The sequence below is a fragment of the Falco cherrug genome, chromosome Z (assembly GCF_023634085.1).
Source record: "Falco cherrug isolate bFalChe1 chromosome Z, bFalChe1.pri, whole genome shotgun sequence".
In the NCBI taxonomy this organism is placed as follows: Eukaryota; Metazoa; Chordata; class Aves; order Falconiformes; family Falconidae; genus Falco; species Falco cherrug.
In genome coordinates, this window is record NC_073720.1 from 17300851 (window position 1) to 17322933 (window position 22083).

The window sequence follows — 22083 nt, forward strand, 5'->3', positions numbered from 1 at the left end:
CACAATCTTTCAGCAGCAAAGACTTATGTTTTAATTTACTGAGTTACATATACCAGTGGTTTTATCGTGCCATTGCTTTTTAGTCACTCACTGATTTTTACAGTTTTGCTTTAAAATCAATGGCCCAATATAGTCCACTAGCATTTTTAATCTCTTTTCCCCTTTCTATAGTAGTTCATTTACTTCCTTTCAGTATTTTTTAATAGAGAAACTGTTTGAACACTAAATACTGTTTGACTTGCAGGTGCACCTGATAGAGCAGGGATTATTAACTGATCTGGTCTCTGCCCATGAAACCCAAAGTCATGCAACCAGCTGACCAGGTGATGTGAGATTGTGTCCAGGTAATTATTACCACTGATTATTTTCACTTTGAGTCTCTTCTGTTACTTTATTTGCACTGTCCACTTACAAAAGCTACTCATGCTCCAAGTAAGTGGGGGAAATGCATGTGGAAATAAAAGGCTCGACTGTATCCCTTTGCCCCAAAATCAGAGGGCATGATAAATCGCTTCCAAATTTCTTCCAGACAAGGTCATGTACTGTGCAATGGCAGGCTCTTCTCAGCAGATTAATTCAAGGGCCATCAACAAATCCCTCATTATGAGGTCTTATGCCGATCCCAGTTCTTCTATAAAATAAGACAACAGTCTCTCCACCTGATGCAGCCCCAGTTCTTTCCTCTCCTTCATGCCTCCCTGCTTCAAACTTCACATATCCTTTGGCTCCTGCTACTTCCAGCTGCTTTTTTCCTCATAGGCACTGCATAGGAAAAAGTCACAGATGCCTTTCCACTACCTCTGTTACCCTGATCAGTCATCTTTTGGGGGTCTCCATCTCAATTTTCTCTTATGTTAGCCTTTTGAGCTGCCTCTGATGGTGTTCCTGGCTGAGGTGAGGCCATGTCCATCCTCTGATGCTGCCTGATGCTGCCCAAACAAGGACTGAAAAACTTCTGAGGCTGTGCAGCAGTGAAGCAGCAACAAAGAGATCTAAACTCTTCTGCCAGGTGATTGCCTGCTCCTTTCACTTGCTTACCTTCTCAGCAATGTCAGGGAAAACAGAAAGTCCTATGCCAAAAAAAAAAATAATAAACAAATATAGGCAGGTGTCTTAATCAGGGGAATTAACTCATTAACTCCATTAAACTCTGGTTATCAGCTCCTATCAAATGTCTAATAATAAACATCCAAAGACTTGCCTTCACTTATCTTTTTAAAATCGCTCAGTGTTTTCTTAAAAACTTCATAAAATTATTTTTACGTTTACATTACATTCTGCAGTGAAAAAATATGTTCGGCCAGCTCTGCCTGAATATAAAGAGGCATCAAGCACTACCCATAATAAAAGACAACTGATGAGCAAATAATTTTTCTGGAAGGAGATCATATGAAAATGACATTTCCCTAAACTCAAACTGTACAATGTGAAGCTATAGCATTGTGCATTTTCATGAAAAGATCTGCTTTCATTATACTTTTAGCAAATATTTAGTGTTTAGAAACATGTTCTAAAGGTTTTGAATATTTTTTTGAGTTTATTGCAGAAATCTTCTGGAAAAGGCAAATCTAGTGCATTTTATAAAAACACGTGGAGATTAAAATATTTTACTTCTATATTCATTACTGAGTCTTTACCAGAGTTTTCTTGAATTAGTGTTACAATATATTTGTGAGGTTAGTAACCACTTGTACAAAACCGTTAATTTAGCATACAATAGAATACGAAGGACTGTTTAAAACATTCTTTCCAGAGAAAAGGTTTCAGTTCTACTCTTATCCTCTGCATTCCAAAGCATTTATAAATATTGCATGTCTTAGCTATTGAAATTATTATGTTTTCAAAGCAGACATGCTTTAATTACTCACGCTTCAAGAAACAGGGTGAGGTCAGGAGATAATTATTATTTAAAAGTCAAGATAAAAATAATTAATCCTTCTTTCTTCCCTTCCTCCCTAACAAGGCAAAGGAAAAAAAAGAATTTGCACAGCATTGATTACTTTCTCACTTACAATATTATATTAGATAATATTGAGTGCCATTTCCTTCTACACATACAGGACACAAGCATAGTCATTCTAGTGTAGCTGGGATAATTACTACCAGTTATATCTATGGGGTGTGAATCACACAGTTTTCTCTTGTTAAACAAGATTTTTTCTTGTTTAACTCTCTTTAAACAAGAGTTTTCTCTTGCTAAAAAGTAACTTGTGTTCTATTTGAACAAAGACTTTGAAAAACAAAAATTAATTATTTGTTGTTTCCCTTTTTTTTTTTTTTAAATATCTATTTAACGTGTAACCCTTTGATAATTATGTGAAAAGACAGCAGATTGTGTGAAAAAAATTGGCTTTGGTATAACTTCATGCCTTCACAGCTAATTTTAAAAAGACATCATGAACATGGCTGAAATTGTAATGAGCTTGCTCTACAATTTCATATAGAAAACTGTTAGAAACCTAATCCATAATGCAAGACAGCAGCACATTTTGTAAGTAAATTACCCACAACACAGCAATAAATCAAAGTATCTGTCATTTTAGAAGCAGTGGGAGTCTATTACAGTTTGGCACAGGTATGATGCAGCTGGGTGGATAGCAGCTGTCTTGCACAGTACCTGCTACTGGGAGAAACCAATTGCCTTTTTAGAAATGCAAGGCAAAAATAACGAGCCCAAGTACCCCAGTAAGACTGACCATAATGAGAAGCTGCAGTACAGTAACGAAGTAGCAGGACAAAAGAGGACAGCAGTCAAGTGAGAATGTTCTGACTGATTCATATTCCTCTCCTAAAGTCTTACCCTAAACCCAAGTGTACTATTCAGTTTCACTTGAAAAGAAACATGTTTATTTTTTTATTGCTGTATTATTAAAAGTGAATAACTTCTGATTTTTGATTAAGAGGAGAGGGGGAACAGTAACTGTATTTACTTGTTGCAGTAGCATCTGTTCTTTCCCATTTCAAAACTTGGGAAGATGAAGGTCAAATTAAACATCACAATTATGTGCAGCAAAAAATCAGGTAATTATAATAAATTCAAACTGATAAAGATGACCCTACATAAAGAGAAAGCAAGTAATGCCAGTAAAGGCCCTAACCTGACAAAAAATTATTTTCTTGTTCAATGGATAAATCTGTCTGTGCAAACCATACTGGTTCTTGTGGCTGTATTTACATACTAATTTATATGTCAGAGGGTTGAGTTCATGATAGTCTTAATTACACATCAAAATATTTTTTTTAAATGCACACAAACAACAGAATTAATACATCTACAAGTTCTTTGATGTGCATTTTCTTCTAAATCACAGTATGCACCCTTTTAAACAGAGTATTGGAAAGTTTTTTTCTAAGTGCAGCCATGTGCTTTTTCTGTTTCAGAATGTTTTATAATTCTGCTATACCAAATATCTTTTAATAACTTGCACTATTCTAAGAAATTTCGGTGCTTTCTACAAAGATCAATGTGGCTTACAGAAGACAGGAATAGCACATCTACCCATTTAGCAGCTTGTCACCTGATATTTGCCAAAACAGCATAAAATGATGATTCAGAAATAATCCGAAAGCCAAGCCTTACAGATTTACAGAGAAACTATAAGACACTCTGGACTTCCAAATAAAATCACAAAACCAAGAATTAAACCTACCAAAAACAATCTACAGATACCGTCTAAGGGCAAAGACTTTCAGTTATGCCTAAATATTTAGAGAATAATGAATTTTCTACTTTGCAATGCTACAATGACTATAATGCTTTTGGCACAGTCAATACCCAGTCTTGAAGGTCCAAGACCATACAAAACTTTTAGCAGCTCTTATACCTGATCATTTGTAATACACTTCAATTTTTTTTTTATTATTTGAAATACTGAGCTGTGGCAAAGCTAAATAGGATATATACCTCTGCAGGCTGATGAAATTTTTATAAAATCTTGCAAAACTACAGGCTGATAGTCAGTGACAAGATTTTGCTTTATTTTCCTTTTCTTTTTCCCTTGCAAGTGGATATAGCTACAGAATAAGGCAAACCATCCCTCATTCTCCAAAAGAAGTCATTCCTTTGGTGTGTCATGTATAAGGTAGCACAACTGCACAGAAAAGAAAAGATTTATCTGCCAAGTGGCTCACCTTCTCCAGCAATCTGAACATGACATGACCTATTGCTAAAATTATGCCGTATAAATGAAAGTGGACTATTAAGTAAAGAGAAGGAGTTGAGATCAGTCACAGAAAAGCTTTGTGTTACTCTGTCTTCAGGCTTTTCAACACCCACTAGCAGCATCAGAAAAGCAGGAGATCCATTTAAAAAAAAAAATGTGAACACCATGAAAAGCTACTGAATTTAGAAATCAGCATTTCATGAGAAACTTTGCTGCTCAGATCAGACCAGATCCAGAAATTACATGCTATTCCAGTATTGCAAGTTCAGCTGGGTGTGTAAAATACAAGTTCTGCAATTTGTATTTTTAATATCTGTCCAGTTTAAGAATAAAAGCCAGAACAAATAAGATTTTCAAAGATTCTTGTGAATGTTACATGTAATATGTAGTCAATGGAAAATGTTTCATTTTCTTTCATCTGACTGTATTCCAGCAAGGGCTAGCTGACAAAAAATTGTGTTTATATTTACATGTATATGGATATTTATATTTAGTTTAATACAAAAAATACCAAAAGCTGGCACAAGCCTAGTTAAACAGTGATGTGGTCCTGAGTTTGCCGCTTCCTTTCCTACACATTTGCATCATGACCAGAATAGCTATTTCCTAGAATCCTGCAGAAATATGCAAATCCCTAAATACTGATGAGATACTTACAAATATTTACTACTTTCCAGAAAAGTCCCCTAGGCATCAAAGCAGTACTAACAAGCATGCCGATAACTTTGTATCCACCTTCAGTTTAACCATGAAGTGCTTGAAACCTAGGAAAACTTAGGAGAGCTCTCTCCTATTCTTCTTAAGAAAAATGCAGAGGTTGAATTAAATATATTTTATGACTCTCTACTACTTGCGATGGGTAAAATCACTTTGATATTTTTTTCTATTTTTGAAACCTTGTGTAGTTGGTTGAGTTGCTTACCAACAGAGAAAAAGCAAAGTATCCAAATGATAACATAATGAAGACGTATCTAATAGGTGTCATTTTAACAAACCGATTCAAAAATCTTTATGCTATGAGACAATCTGTATGCTGCTACAAATCTTGCCTCTATTAGCTTGTTGTGACTTTGTTTCTGGATATTTTATGCCCACAACAGATGGGAACAGAAAAAATACTAACCTGTCTTCAATTGAGATGAATCAATGACATCCACAGCATTAGGTGAACATCTTCCTATTACAAACTGCCAGCATATAAAGGAATAAATATTTAACTAATGGTCTTTACCTCCTTGTCAAGTGACTGTTCATTTGGCTGCTTTGTTTCACACTAGTTTGTTAACAAGTTCTGCATACACATTTCTGGTTCTTTCAAATAAATATTGCCTTTGCAAAAGCAAATGTCTTTGCAATGTCGTGACTTCCTAAATATTAGAAAATGTCGAAGGCGTTATTACTTAAAATATTACTTTAATTTACTACTTTATTCATCTTTGACTTATACCAAAGATGGGAAGGAGAGTGCCAAGATGCTATTGATCTGTTGATTTTTTCTGTCCTTTCGTAAGGGGGAGTGTCTGTCAAGTTTTTTTACTGAAAAGGGAATATTGATCGAGTTTACCTGGCTTGGACACATCTTTCTCCTTTTTCAGGTATTGGCCCTTCAGTCTTTGCTACCAAGATCTGATATATGTATGTTCAATCTGTATGTATTCAATCTGAGAGCTATTATTTCTCTGAGAACAATTCAGTCACTGCAGCAGAAAAACATCTGAACTTCCTCAAAGTGACCAGAATGTAGCAATATGTCCTTTTTCTGTACCATTTCTTGATATGTGATTTTATTGTCTACCTTCTACATTTTATATCTTATAATTGCTGTTAATTTCCTCTGATAAGTTATGTCTTTGGCCCGTAACAGTAAACACACGAGGCAATATTTGCTTTCTTACCATACTTTGATTTCTCTCAGCATGCAATGCTTTGCACAGGTCAAACTTTTAGCTGGTGCACTTAGATAGTGTTTGACATATTTGGCTTAATGAAAGCTCTCTCTTGTCTTCCTGTGTTTATTTCCTCCATTTTGAATTATGCCTGTTCCAGTTTTGTATATACTGAGCTTTGGGAGGATCTGAATGAGGAAGATACTGTGACTTCAGCAAATATGTCATTTCTAGCTGCTTTCAATGTAAGAAGGACCAGAACTCTTTCCATTAGTTGCATTCCACAGATATATGCATGAAATACCGTTGTAACTACAGCAGGAAAAAAAACCAGTTGAAAGTAAAAGAGGGATAAGATTTTTGCATGGTGCTAATCAGAGGAGAACCAAAAAACAACCACTTTCTTCATGTCCATTATCATTCTATGTTGCCTAGCAATTCATGTTAATTACACTATTTTCTGTACTCTTACAAAGAAAACAACAGAGCCAAAAAATGCATAATCCTATATATATAAGACTAAAAATGTAGTTGAGCCTAGCATTTAAGCCCAACAAATCAAAACAAGTCACAATCTCCTGATTTTTCAATTTTTTTTAATTCCAGGAGAACAAACAAAAAGCAATGCACTAGGCAAAAATAGATATTGCAGTATATACATTAAAACGCTGAAACCTGTGGTTTGAGATTCAATTTGCCTTTTTTTCAAGTCTCAGTTAAGTGAAATATAAGCTATTTTTATCTGCAATAATCTAGAAAATATGCTGACAAAATGTGTAGCACAAACTAGTCTTTGAAATATCCATTTATCTAATTTGCAGAGTAATGAAAAATATACAGTATTCATTAGCATTATATAGAATGGCTTATAATTATTAGGCTATAATCAAATACTTATTTCAAATTATATGATTAAACTATGATAAAGCAATGAGCAAGACTATACAAAAAATTCAGTACAGTTTTTATAGCTAATGATATACATAAGATTTCGGGGTCTCAGAAACCAGAAGAAAAAAAATATTTAATTAAGACATACTTTAGCTCTAGTTCATAATAACGGGCACACAAATGGCTGCCAGAAAAAGAGAAACATTTTTCTAAAGCATAGAAACATGCAATTTCTAGCTTATTTCTTTCATTCCTGATTGTCTCTGATGTCGGGAAACAGATAAGAACCAAAACCAAAAAGAAGAATGAAAATGTTGAGCACTGCAGGAACTGAAAAATGCCAGACATTTCTATGCTAATGTTTAATAAAGTGTGTGCATAAAAAACAGAGGGGAAAACAAACAAAGAAACAAAAAAAAACCCCAACACTTTGCTGTTATGTGAAAACATGAGAAATGCAATACCACTTGACTGCTGCTGGGTATTACTTTACACCAAAATCACCATGAAACTGGCTTTACTCAACACAGTTTAAAATATATTAATATCTTTACACATGTATTATATTTCTGATGCTCAAAACATTCTAATATGCTGCAGCCAGCAAGGTTTGAGGATAATGATTAAGATGATTCAGGTGGATGGTGACTTTTCTGCTGATTTCATACACCTGTGTATGTTGAGCCTAACCTCTAATGAAACTGCAGTTACACTAGTTTTAGGGTATCCTTCTCCATGGTTAAAGATGTTTCTGCCCCACAGCTCCCTACTAATGTCCCATTTTGATACAATTATTTCCCTTTCAGGTGGCAGAACGGACCCAGCAAGCCAGTTAGTCTGGGTTACACAACCTACCAGGATTAGCCCCATGACTTTATACAGAGATGGATTAGGGGGTTTCACATAGTCACTGTCAGAGCTCAGATTTTTAGAGGTTTTAATGCTCACTCATCCTCTCCTTCTAAACCTCTCATTCTCACTTATGTTTCTTGATAACACTGTGTGGGCTTTCTTGATTGCAAATTTCTGTTTTAAACAACTGTGAGATTAATGCGTCAGCCACTGGCTAATTTTTGTGTTATTGGATTTATAGCTCATCCCTTACTGCTCCCTGTCTCTGATATATTGACCCCATGGTCTTGTTGCAACTCAGGCTTAACAAAACTGAATGTAAACTCTTTTTCTCCCACACACTCTCATTTCCTCCCTCATTGTCTACTTGTAAAGGAAAAGCTCCAATCCTTCCTACTCAAATGTTTTCTGGACTTTTTTCTTGCTCAACAAACTCAGGCCAGTCCTCTTCATCTACAGTAGATGCCAGGGTCATCCTCTCCTCTGCTTACTCTCTGCCAGGTTTCTCCCCCAGGGCTTGTGTTACCTCATACTAGGATTTCTGCCCAGTTTGCCTTCCTGGACTTTCTTATGGACATATGCCAAATACTGTTGCTCTGGCTGTTTCTGTTTTGCTGACATGAACTGATTTCACTACTTTGCTCAGCCGACCTGTCTCCTGGCATGTCCCCTCTGGTTGCCCATTTACTATAATAACCTATTTTGGCTTCTTTTAAGCACCTCAGTAACTCTGCACATCCTTACTGTCCCTTGCTGGTGTTCATTCTGATCCTTTTTCCTTATGCCACCATACATAACCTCATCTCTTGGTTTTGTGGCTTCACCCAAAATTGCCTCCAACTTGTATTACACAACTGACAGTGTTAATTAGCACTCATTCCAGAAAGTTATCACCCTGTACACATGTATTTCTTTTTAATTCAAATAATACCTACAAGGGATCCAACAACCTTTTTCTTTCGTTTTATAAAGGACTCTTTCTTCCACAAAACTCTTTTCTTCTACCCTTTGGTCACCATTCTTTTTGTCCTTTGAAAGGACCTAACAAGTCATGGATCAGCATGTAAACAGTTCCATTATAAAGCAAACAAAGACTTCTTCTGAGCACTTCTCTGAGGTAGTTAAGAAAAAAAAAAAAAAACAAACAAAAAACCCAAAAACAACCCAAACTAATTGATTTAGTCTGGTCCTCATTTAAAGGCCATTCTTTTGACACGTTTCAGGTTATCTCTAAACTGCAATCCAAAGGAATGATGGGAAATTGTACAGACATGCCTAGGCTACTGAGATCAAGGCCCTTGTTGAAGCTACCTAGATCAAGTACCTACAGAATGTAGCACAGGGGTACAAAGCACGGTCTGAATGAGGGGATGAAGTTTTCATAGAAGAGTTTAAAGTATATTTCACAACCAAGATTTCATTCAATGCATGTGACATGAAGAACCATCAGCTCCTTAAGGAAAGTGGGTTCATGCAGGAATACGTTGAGCTCATGGAGCATGATTCAGATGCTGCTAGCTTATATCATGTAAGCTCATACAGCCTTTTGCACGGTTAAAACATCTGTTTTAAAAGTTAAGGAGTTACATTAAAATGAGTTACCTTCTCTTGATATTGTCGCCGTGATGAATCCAGAGACTGAATGAGGGCAGTGGCATGACCAACAAACATCGCATAACAAGTTGCCCCCACAATCATACTCAACATGGTTATCCAGAGGTCAGACATGCTGACGGGGGCGCGGGCTCCATAACCAATGCAGAGCATATGGCTCATGGCTTTGAAGAGTGCGTATGAGTACTGCTTTCCCCAGGAATCGTTCTGCAAGAAAAAAGACAAGTGACTGAGCCAGCAAGCAACTGAAGGGAAAAAATGTATTCGTACCTGTGTAATGGGATCATTACTGGCTCTGACAGAGCACTCTGGTAACTCTGTGCATAAGGAGATATTCCTTCTAAATTGATTGTTAGATAAAGCATCGGAGATTCTGCCAGATAATACTTAGCACAGTGAGATGAAATAAAATTGACTATTTTTAATACATGATTGTATTCTTAAACGTGAGTGTTAACCTAATTACAAGGAGACTAAAGGTCAATTTTATTTCACAGTCCATGGCAGATGGATTAGAAAGAGCTGACCAAGCAGACTTATCAAGAGCAAGAAAGTAATATTTTAACAGGCATGAACATACTTCTATGGCCTGATTTCTTTCTTTTCAGCATTGTCCATAGTGATACACAACCACATTTCATTTTATCAGCTGTTTCACTTTCTAAGGACAGGGGGGAAGAGTGTTCTTTTTAATGTCTGCTTATCCTGTTTTTTTCTTGTAATATATGGTTCATACCAGAAGCATCTCAACTCAAAAGTCTGTTATGGCCACGGTCTATGAAACACAGCTCAAAAGAAAAGGTGAATACCATGGTCCTGCATTTCTAACTTGTAGCTATCCCTTCACATTCTCTCTAGGAGATTAGAAGGACCGGACAGCTCACTAACAAGCTTTTAGAATTGCAAAGGTGGTGTCAGCATCCTCCCTTTAGCTTTACATAGTGACAGTCAAAGGGGCTGTTCCCAGAGAAAAGCAGACATTTTAAGACATTCCAACAAGCTCTGGGACTCCTTGTCAGATTTTTCTATTTTCCTTGCCAAAGGAATGAGACCAGAACAGGAAAACAAATTGTGCTTGGAGGCACACAGCATACATGGGAAAACACAGTATTTACCACAAAGAACTGAGAACAATTTCAGAAATGAGGGAATGAAGACAGAACTGGGATGACATTAGTAAGATTAGGCAGCTATCCAGTATAGTGTCTAATAAACAGGATCAAAAATAATAAACGTTAACATAAACAAATCTTGAAACCAGCAGTAGCATTTATATATAAAATTTACATATGAAATATCAATATTTTTGTCTCTTTTCCACCCATATAAGGATTGCTCAAATGCTCTTTTTTCTCAAATAGCTTCAGGCTTGCTTTGTTGCCATTTAAATACCAAGGTTACTAACTACTCTTGTGCTTTTCATCTATTAAAATGCTTTTTCCAGAACCCTTATTAGCTAAAGTAACTGGTAATTCATCCAATTCTTGGATTGCAGATGACAAAGTTACTATTTATTCATTAATATAATAATTTAGACATTGATTTTTCCTCTATATTTAAACTTGTTTCATTTTATAAGTTAAAGCTTTTCAGATTTGTGCGCTGTTTCTGTCTTCACAAGTGAAAATTTTGTGTTGTAAATACTGCTAAGGAACAAGTTTTCAATGTTTTTACTTAAAAAGATAATTAGACTGCTGGGAATTAGGTTGGTTTCACTGTTGTAATGAGGAAATACACTTCCTTTTGTTTGGGGGCTTTAAAATAACTCAAAAACTGAAAGAACTAAAGAAGTTTCCCTGAAAAATCTCTGGTTCAGAATTCAAATACTCAGCCCCAGTACAGAAACTCCTCGATGATTGGGTCAGTGCAGTTATTTTAATGCAAGTTCCCTGTCTCTCAGGAAAGCAACTTACAGCAATCAGTTTTGAAAGACATTCCTTCCAACTAGTATCAATCTCCTTTGGGTAGAAATAATTTATAAGGGAATTTTTAGAAACCCACACTAAATTCTTTAGCAGTTGCAGCTTTATATAGGCTGTATTAGGCAAACAGTAAATCGCTTGCTTAAAAAATATATCTGTTTTTTACAGCTACAAGTAGCACTATTAAAGCCACAGTATTCAAGGGATTGCAATATCAAAACATCAGTTCTTGCAGGGCTCCATACCATGGATCTTACTCCTAAACTGTATTTTTTAGCACAACTATTAAAAATATTAAAGAAAAATATATTGCCTATGGATTATTTTTTTTTTATCATAGCCTTGGTGTGATGAATCTCAATTAAAATTCTTTCAGTAAAATGGTATTTTTACATCAAAGTCTTTGAGTCAATCCAAATGCTGGTTGATTTTATTTCCTGACTGAGATAATTTCCAAGTCTGTGAATTACAGTGTTAAGTAAAATACCATTGTCTATAAGAAAGAACAAGAAAATGGAAGTGAGGAGAAGCAAGAAGAAAGATACAGGGAGGTCTTTCTACTAAGTATGTAATAGGGTGAGTGAAAAATAAATTAAATACTGCTTGAGAAGTAGTACCATGATGGAATAAGTGAGCTGTAATGACAATAAAGAAATAACTCAAAATGTACAACAAAGTAAACAAATGTATGTTTAACCACGTATCTACATTTATATGTAAGCCAAAGTAGGATTCAACACCTCAGTCAGAACTGCATCTGAATCCAAACTGGAGGTCAAGGCCATCTCAAATGGCCTTTTTGTTACACAAATTGCATAAGATACTACCACATAGCTTGTGGCAGACCCTGTTACAGGCTAGACACATTTCAGACATTTGTGAAGGGATGGTCCTGAGCAGCAGGACCTCAGATGGGTAGAAAGGGTTTAGCAGAATGAGAAAAAGACCTGGTGAAGAAGCCTGACAAAACATTTTAATTCAAATTGGATTTGCCTGAGAATTTTGTTGCTGAAAATACTTGCCAATGCTTTTTGATTTGTTTCTTCTCCTTAATAATCAACCAGGTTTCATACCATCAGTTGCAAACATTGGTCTTTTCAGTTTCTATGGGGATTTTTTGTAAGATGATACTGAGCAAATACCATTATGAAGGGTACAAATTTCAGTACAGTTACTGGTTTTGTCCAATGATATATCCCATATATAAACACCTTAGAAATAACATTGGTTCTAATGTCAAATCCTTTAAATCATATATGCTACTACCAATGTTGCTATATAAAAGAATAATAATTATTATTATTTAATGATTTTTCTACTTGTGTTGTATAACCTAAGGTTTGACAGAAGCAACTCTAACTTTGTTTCAATGTGACAGATAGAAAATTTCCACAACTCCATTACGACGTGCTGCTCTTCACTGTACAAGTGAGGAGTGGCCATTGTCCTGCTAGTAGCCTACAGAGATTTTTCTTTAATGTGAAGCTTTATTGCACTTGCATCATAAAAAGATTTTTATATAACACATTCACAGATAATATCCCTGAGATAAAAAGCCTTATTCTATGAAGTAAAGAATCCTGTGTTTACATAGTCAGCTTTTCTTTTAACACAATTTTAAAATATTAATACTTCTATAAATACATTTTGAATTTTTCACTAAACAGTCATATCCTGTTTTTAATATATAGATTTTTAAAAAACTTAAAAACACAAACCAATATGAGCTGCAAAAATCTCCTACCAATCAGTAAAAAAGGGCATTTAATTTCTTATTTGACAGTGGGTTGACCAATGTTTCCAGATTAGCAGTAATCGGTTTAAAACATTTTAAATGAATTTGGAAACACTATTAAAGACTGTAATTGTGAGAAATACTGAAGCTGTTTATCCAAGGATTGATTACATAATCCATCTTGATGACATTAGGAAATCCTCACATTTGTGGAAGGAATGATACACTGATCACTTGCAGTTAGTTCTGTAAGTATATACATTAACTTAGTAGTTATTCTAAAGAATACATTAATCACAAAGCACTTCTGATTTTTAGAAGTCTCTTTCCAAGCCTCTAACTACACCACAGGATGGTCTCATCATTTCACAAACCTGCTACAAATATCTTTTTGTAATATTAGCTTTTCAGCTCATAAGAAATAAATCAAAGAAAAGTCACAGGGCACCTTCTAAGAGACCACAATAAAAGGCAAATTATTTTTCTCAGTGGATTAAGAAAGGGTTTCTATTGAACTATGGATTTACTATGGAATCTATGGAGGTTTTCACCAGGAGTTTTTGTAGTCATCAGACAAATCAATTCCACCCCCATATTCCACTCATTTCCTCAGGCACAGCTTATCTTCCCTCAGCCATATCCTTGCATTGAGATATAAATTGATTTAGAAATCTCTAACAAGCAGACCATTGCACAGACAGTAGTGGTTTCCACATTTTTGACTCAGTTCCTTTTTCCTTTCACATCAGTCGCTGTATGTGTCACATAAATGGTCCTCTCCGTTTATAAGGGCATGCTTTACAATCACAGAGCTTGACTTAGGAATTGAGATGATTTCTACAAGGATCTTCAACTCACTCTCATGATTCTCCATTTCAAAGAAAAGAGTGGGAAAGTAGCCTGTCCCTACCCCAAACAGCTTGCCTTGTAATCACTCACACACATGCATTCATGCTCACCACTGCCTATGGGTTCTTCTGAAAGTTGTCAATATCTGAAGGAGGTAAGATGGATGCAAACCTTGACAGGATATAGATGGTTTGTGTCTATCCTAGCAAATTAAAAAGTATCAGAAAGCCTTCCCAAGTTCTGGAACTTGGTTCACATGGGTATACTGTTACAAACGCCCCTGGTGTGGCACTGGCTGCGTAGCACTCTCCCAAGTAATAGCAGGTCTGCTTTGGAGCAGGTGTGGGTGAGGAACCATTACTTCTAGGCAGCTGGCATGAGCTTGTCCTGTGCTGAAACCCAGACAAGATTAATACTATGGATACAGTAGGCAGCTCCCATCTTACTCCTAACTAGGTGCCCATTAAAAGTGGGCACCTTTAATTTATGAGCATGGAGGAAGCTAGACAGTCCATAAGTAAGCCCTCTGGTTTTAGCATTGTCACAGGAAGTTATTGCATTAAAAAAATGTAAAGTTCAGGATGGGGCTTCAAAGGCTGAAGAAAGCACAAAGAAGCATCCTTGCTCGCATGGCAGCACATACTGTAATGCAGTAGTGGCCCCAAGGAAACATCTGGCTAAAATCTGGAGGACATGACCACTGCTGGCCAAAGGTACTGTAAAAAATACAGTCTTTTCCAATGGAATTCAATTAAACTGCATTTGTGTCTTATATAGCCATACTATGAGTTATTTGCATATAATTGCAAGCCATTATTTCCAATAGTTTCTTAAAGACTTCTTAAATTTAAGAATTATTTAAAATACTATTTAAGAAATGAGAAAGGCATGCTAAGAAAAGTCTATACCTGTGTGTTAATGACATTTCTAATTGGTATGTCTCTCAGAACTAGAAAAAAAAATGTGTTTCTTACCAAATATTGCACCGAGTTGTGACTATTTTTTTATACATCTGTTTTTAAACTTAATAGGTGGCATCATCTTTAGTAACAACTACTACCACTGGAGAGCATTTCTTCTCTTCTTTGAAATCAATTTCATTATAGAAATATATATATAAAAATATTTTTTAAAAAAATTATATCACTGAAAGTGCAGATGTTACCATGCCATTCCTTACTGAACTTTGTTCTTTGAGATCCTTTTACTGAAATTTATCAAATAATATAAGTCTGATGAAGACATTCAGCTTTTTGTTCTCCTCTCTCACAGCACACACAGTTTCATGAAGTTCAAATCACACTGGTTTTTGATCCTAAAATAAACTTAAGTACCATTGTTTACAAGGGACTGACTGGAACAGATACACATTGCCTGCCAAAGGGAAAGCACGTTGTAATCACAATAAGTATCGTGTGGTCACAATAACTGTGTACAACAAGTTCATCTACAGGTTTTTAGTAAACGTAATTTCACTGGACAAACAATGCATTCCAGGGAAAACCACTTTCTTACAAAAGAAGAAAAAAAAATTAAAACAATGCCCTGTGTAATAAAAAATTACATAAACCCTGCAAGAAAGCATTTTTAATGAAAAACTGAAGGTCATGAAATAGCACTGCTCAGGAGAGGTAAAAAATCAGAGTGCATTAAAGATACCCTATCTTTTTTCTTCTCTTTTCAGTTGGTGAAATGAGCTGGGTATGATGCAAAACAGTGTAACAAGCCTCAAGCATTGAAACAAACCATTTATGAAATGCTTTTATAATGCAATCACTAAGAAAAGCTTTGAATTTTCAACAGTAGCTATCCGATAGTCAAGAACAGGCAGATGATAATATGGGCTTAATATAGCACAGTTCTGGGAGGTGGCTGAAGGAGTGAAGTGACATAAACCTGATTCTTGACTCCAGAGCGTACTGCTTTACTGCAAACTGTTATGACAAATCTCCACCATCATAGACAATATTTGCAACCAATTTAGAAAAGGGAACTCAACAGAAGGAACTGCATCTCTCTATTCTGTGAACAATTCAGTCTAGACAGCAAATTACATGAAGCATCTGACATAAAATCCCACATAAAATGACAAATGGAAAGTATATGGTTTTGGCACTGGACGTTTAGCTTTCTGAGTGCTATCAACATTCTCTTTGAATCAAAGTGATTTTGAAGCTATATAAAAAAACAGAAGGGGAAAAACTAACTTAGCAAGTGGCAGAAAAGGCTATTATTAGGAAAAGGCTAGGGAAACAATACATAACTTGAAAGGTACATAGACATGCACTAAATCATAGTATCGCAATAGTTTCTCACTAAGAACATCTCAAAACGTTCAAAGCCTGATTTTCCAAGACATATTTTCATCCTTGTTCTATATACTTACATACTCTACCAAAATATTTTTTTAAGTATTTGTTTCAACATGTACTTAGGAAAAACAAAATAAATTATGGATCACAGTAGATTATAGCATTTTAATATAATCCACTCATGAAGACAAATGCGTGTACATAGGGTCTGAGTATGTTTTAATCTGCTTTAAAATGAATAAAGGGGAAACAATGCTACTTTCACACAGATAATAATTGTAAGAATTGGGACTAGGATTCAGGAGTTCCAGTGCTTTAAAAAAGAGCATCCTAGTAAGGTGATGCTTAGTGCTACACAGGCAAATTCAAATATATTTCTTATTAGTCTAAAGATATTATTTTTACTGTGTTTTATTTTCTCTTCAAGTAGTGTAGTTTTAAAGGCAGAGGTTCAGTGCTGGTGTTAAGCATTCTTCACTTAGCTGGTAATGAAGGCAAGTTTTTTGATCTAATTCCTAACCTGATGCCTTTGAGACTTCAGGCTACATCTGGTTTGTTTACAGTTCTTCAAGAAATTAACTTACTAAATACTTAAGCCCTCAGGAGGCTGGTCTGTTTTTTTGGTAAATCCCAGTCCTTCACCAAATACTATACCCTACAAAAAGTTGTGCATTATTTTATTAGGCAGTGACAGCAGGTAAAAAAAAAAGTTTTGCAGGTGAAATTCTGTTCTGGCTGTACAAACAGAACAAACCTCTGTGTCAAAGCAAGTAGGCTGGATCTAGGTCAGAGGCTTTTCTTTTTCTGATAACTCATCTGAATTTTGCTGATGACTTTTTCTTAAATCCAGATGCCCTAAAACTGCAGGTACTTACCAGAATCTGCAAGACTTTCAAGGTAATAAAATAACATTAAGAAAAAAAAAGATTCAGCAGCCTAAATGCTGCCCACAAAATGATGTCTAGGCATTAAGAAAAAATAAATAATCATTTCCTTCCTCTACCAGAGGAACATTAACCTAAATCATAGAAGAATGCCCTAACTTTTGGGGTACCAAGTTCATGTTTTGAGGGGAAAGAAGGGGAACATGGGGCTTTTCTCTTTGAGCACCCTTGAGGGAGCTGGCAGACCACCCAAGCGACCCTGTAGCATTCAGCTAAGAGGCGAGGAGCACCCAGGTCCCAGTCCCAGCTCTAAACACAGGGACAACCCTGTACAACCAGCAGCCCATGCCCACTCAGTCACTCTGGGCCCTCTCTGGTAAAGTCACCCCAGCATGGGGTGCAGCGCCAAGGACAGCCTGCAAGGCCAGCTCGAGACCATGACAGTACAGCAAAGTTACAACACTGTGACACCGTGCCCATGCCTCTGGCCCAATAGCAAAATTCACATGCACTCAAAAAGTGATTGGACAAACTACCGGAAGAAACACACAGCGATGGTTATTAAGCACATGGATACCAGCTCTGGATCCAGAAGTCCCTCAGCTGCAAATTTCTGAAAGTTTATAAGATATGCTAAAGCAAACCTTACTCCATGCTTGCTGTGGTTTGATCTGCCCTGGGCACCTGCTCTTCGCCACCCTTGGAAAAGGCTAGACACAGAATGGGGCAGGCCTCACACAGCCACTTCATCACTTCTGTGGTCCCACCTGAATGAACTCCCAACAGCCAAGACACTAACCTGGATGTGGCCGTACACTCAATTTGTCTTTAGTTTATTCTTCTCTTTTCTCTACCCACTTTCCTATCAGTCCAAAAAATCTCTTGTATTCCTCACCTGAAAGTGACATGCACTAAAGCCATTGACACATAATTCACATTTCATTTTCAGTCTTCCATATAGACTGTTTTATTGCATTATTTTTACCTGATTAGTGATCATGTGGGATATAACCTCTCTTACTGTCACGTGTACTTTTAAAATAGATTATTTTTTGCTTACTAGAGAAAAAGCAGTTCAAAGATATTCATTCCTTGTTCTAAACTATCTACCTCCGCTCAGATTTGTATTATCTAAAGAAGAGATGGGAAATCATACTTTGGATAAAGAAATTTGGAAACAGCTGTGACCAAGTCATAAATAGGCTTCATTGTTATATACTTTGTCCCCACAGATCAGTGAATACAGAAAAGGACTAAGTCACAAATTATCTACTTTTCATGGGTCTAACTTTTCTTGAACCACCTTGCCTTCTCACAGCTTCACAGTAAGTATTTATGAGACACAAATTCCATCGACACAGCAATGATAATACCATTTAACTGTACAGAAATGCTTGGAAAACATATGGGATACCTTCATAGCTGCAACATAAAACATAAGAAAGCCTCTCGCTGCAATTAAAAATTAAACTGCATGCTTTGATCCACAAAATTATCCTGCAGAGCAACTATAACATCCACCTGCTGAGTAGTTTAAAGGAATTCTGGTTTCTGGTTCTAGATACCAAGGATGAAAATGCTCTTACTGAAATAGGTAAGCCTGAAGCAGATGGCCCAGACAAGAGGACAAACCCTGGGGAAGAGGCCAGTCATGGGAGGTCTAGGATGGGCATCTGAGGGAGAGAGGAACAGGAAGAAGACCACGATCCTGAACAAGAGAGGATGGGAATAGTAACTGCACATTGCATTTTGTATTGTTTGCGCATGAGTGTCTACGATGACCAGTGGTCCAAATTGTCCTAGGTTTTGTTTGCAAGAATGGGCGATAAGGGAGGAAGGCATAATAAAATTTCACATCAGCTGACTTCAGGTACTTCATTTTGATGGCTAAGTAAGTTGGTGTGTCTCCTTAGGCTCCCTACAAGGAAGATTAGTGCAGGTCTGTGTATCACCTCCAGGGGAGAGTTTCTCTCTTCATCAGATGCAGCAGGATCCTATTTAGCTACAGCTGCCCCCATTAGCTTCCTGAGGTCCCCTGCTGATGGTGTCTCTGTTTTCATGGATGGACACTCCTCCCCATTTCTTCCTTGCTCCAATGCAGTGGAGAAAACAAATTTCTAAGAACAGTCTCTTTTCTTAAGCTATAGTTTTATTTTATGAGCCATGGGTTTACTCTCGCAATTGAATTTGACCTTCAGATCAGGAAATGGGTTTGCCCTTGCAAAGGTTGAGAGAGGTCAGTGGGGCTCTGTAAGAGGTGCTGAACTAGGTGCTGGCTAGGTAAATAGAGTTCCACTACAGTGGCTTTTATGTAAGCATACTACAGTGAGATGGTATCATAAACCACAGGTAGGAGAACAGAGACACGGAAAAAGATACCTAATGAGAACAGAGAAATGCTTAGAATGCAAACTTCATAATTACTGACTTATATGGATGATGTTATACAGCAGAGAGCACGCAATGACAGTAAGAGTTCTTGGATTCAGGGCATATATTTGAATAGAAGGATGCTAAATTGCAAGCATCTTAAAGGACACAGATTCTAATGAAAATAGCATATAGTTACCCCAAAAACTTGTTATCTATCTTGCAAATGGTTGGAAATCTTCCTCAACTGGAAGCTTCGTATTTACTGGACACTTGCTAAATGACAAAACTGATCTTAAAAATCTGATAATCCACTGCATATCTATTATATGTTAAGTACAATCAAAAGAATAGTCTTTTTTTACTATTAGCTGGTCCATTGAAACAAAGTCATCAAACCCAGTCAAGGCAAACTAGTACCATGTCAGCGTTTGATTATGTGAATAAATATAGCCACCCACAGCATTACGTAAAGCATAAAGTAAGTACGAATAGTGATAAACAACAATCGTTTATTTTATTGCAACCATGTTTTGCATCCTCACAGGAACAGATAAGTTTTAGCTGTCTTACAAACAAAAAAATTATCATAATTCCCACCAAAAAGTTAGAGACCAAAGTTCCCACCACTGAAATTAGGTTTAAAGTGGTCTTGAATCAAATCTAATTTCATGGGTATTTTGTCCTTCTGATGTTTTCATTCAAAATCCCACAATTCTTGTTTATATTTATATATATATAAGCATTTTTTAGAATCAAACCTGTGAAAAGGAACAAAATGGGCAAAAATTCATCAGAGGACATATCAAAGCAGCTTTCATTCTTCAAAACAGAAAAATGACATATTTTTCATAATGAAATTGAGAGTCATTATTGGCTAGAAACACAGGTTATATTTAGGCATTTAGGTGATTTTTTAATTAATACCATATATATATAGTTGTTAACTCAGATTATGCCTTCAGTGTCACCACCGTAAGTGAATAATTTAAGAGTTATTTTTTCTGTCTTAAAAATTATTATTCATGAGTAGATTTTGAAGAATATCTTCTGGATAGTCTGTGTATAAAGATCTATATATTATTGGTATAACCAAGCAGTGAGCACTTTCTTATATCAAGTCCGAATGATTTTAAAAGCAAAACAATAAAACCAACAAGTTTTGTTAACCCTAGAAAACCTTTATCTTTTATTCATTTGTAGACATGCCAACTTCATGTTTCCTCAGATCATGTTGAGATGGATGACTGCACTGGCTCATACTGTTTTTTGAAAAAAGAGACATCTGCTCCAGATGTTACAGATGTTACATTTCTATGTAAACTACCTCATTCCTTCTTTCTCTTCCCTGCCTTGGTTTTGGGGTTTTTTTGTGCATGTATTTTGCCTTCACAATTCACCTCAGCTGGTTTAGAGTTAATACATTTATCGACCTGCAAAACACACTTGGTTAGGAGCCGTGCAGTTATACCATTATTTCTGAGGGCGTGTGGCATTTCTTGGTTGCGCTTCCTGTCAGCATTTATATGTTATGCTTTCTATAAACAGCTGCTTTGTAAAGATACTGCAGAAGCCTAAGGGAACATCATCCTTGCATATTCATACAACTCACAAATAAACACATTTATTTTAGCATGTTTTTTATAATGCATGAGTTTTATAATTTTTTAATATTTTTACATATAATATATAAATATAAAAATAATTTTTATTTATATTTATATATATATTTATAATACTCTGTTTAGGCACAAGAGTATGTAACAGCAGGAAGGTCTTGCTGCAAGAGTAAAGCCATGAGAAACAGTGTTAGAGAATAAGGAAGTAAAGGCACATTTTAGATACTCTATATTGTATTTGCATTTAACATACAGAGATGAAGGTAAGGGACAGGCAGCCTTTAGGTGAGTTATGGGTTATGACAGCTTATAAAGAGACATCTACATAGGTCAAAAAATTCCAGAGCCAAATCTGCCCTCATCTACTGGAAACGCAGCATGCCTACCCACTGCCCTTCAGTGTAACTTTCCAGGTCGAGCTCTTGCATTTAAAAAAAAACCCTGAGTTAAATTTGTATTTGCTCCCACCAAAGTTTTTTTCTATGCTTCATAAACTATTTCTGAACATCTGAAAGTTATTCAAAATAAATAGAAAACTCCCTCAAATATTTTTCTGTCAGTGTTGTTTCAACAACATTTAACTTAGTTTAGGTTTGGCATAACTTTTCTAGTGGTATTTACCATAATTTTCAAAGTTTTTTTTACCATTAGAGATTAGCGTAGGAATATTGCATATTATTGCAAAGAGTGACAAATGATTGTTGCTATACCTTTATCCCTGACCACTGTTTAGTTACTCTCTGTAAAACTGAACTAACAGTCTAGGTAGATTCTGCTTGAAAATATCACTTCTAAGCAGAATGATGTTCAAAAAGTCATGTAAATCCCTCCCTATCTGTATCAATGCAGATAATCTGCTTTTTGATTATATGAACTATTGCCAAAGTGCTAGGCTACCCTCAGATGCAAGCTAGCTCCATCCTCTTCCAAACATAAAAGCTCAAATACAGTGACTACATTCTAATGAACTGTTGACGGAAAAAAAA

The 22083-nt window shown here is 36.0% G+C and overlaps 1 protein-coding gene across 1 annotated transcript in view; it reads right to left on the reverse strand.

Annotated features, from left to right (window-relative positions):
• Window positions 1-22083, reverse strand: part of HCN1 (hyperpolarization activated cyclic nucleotide gated potassium channel 1) — a 194966-nt gene that overhangs the window by 58051 nt on the left and 114832 nt on the right. Inside the window, exon 4 of the mRNA XM_055699520.1 lies at window positions 9395-9613. Within this exon, the coding sequence (XP_055555495.1) occupies window positions 9395-9613 (219 nt within the window). The remainder of the gene's footprint in view (window positions 1-9394; window positions 9614-22083) is intronic.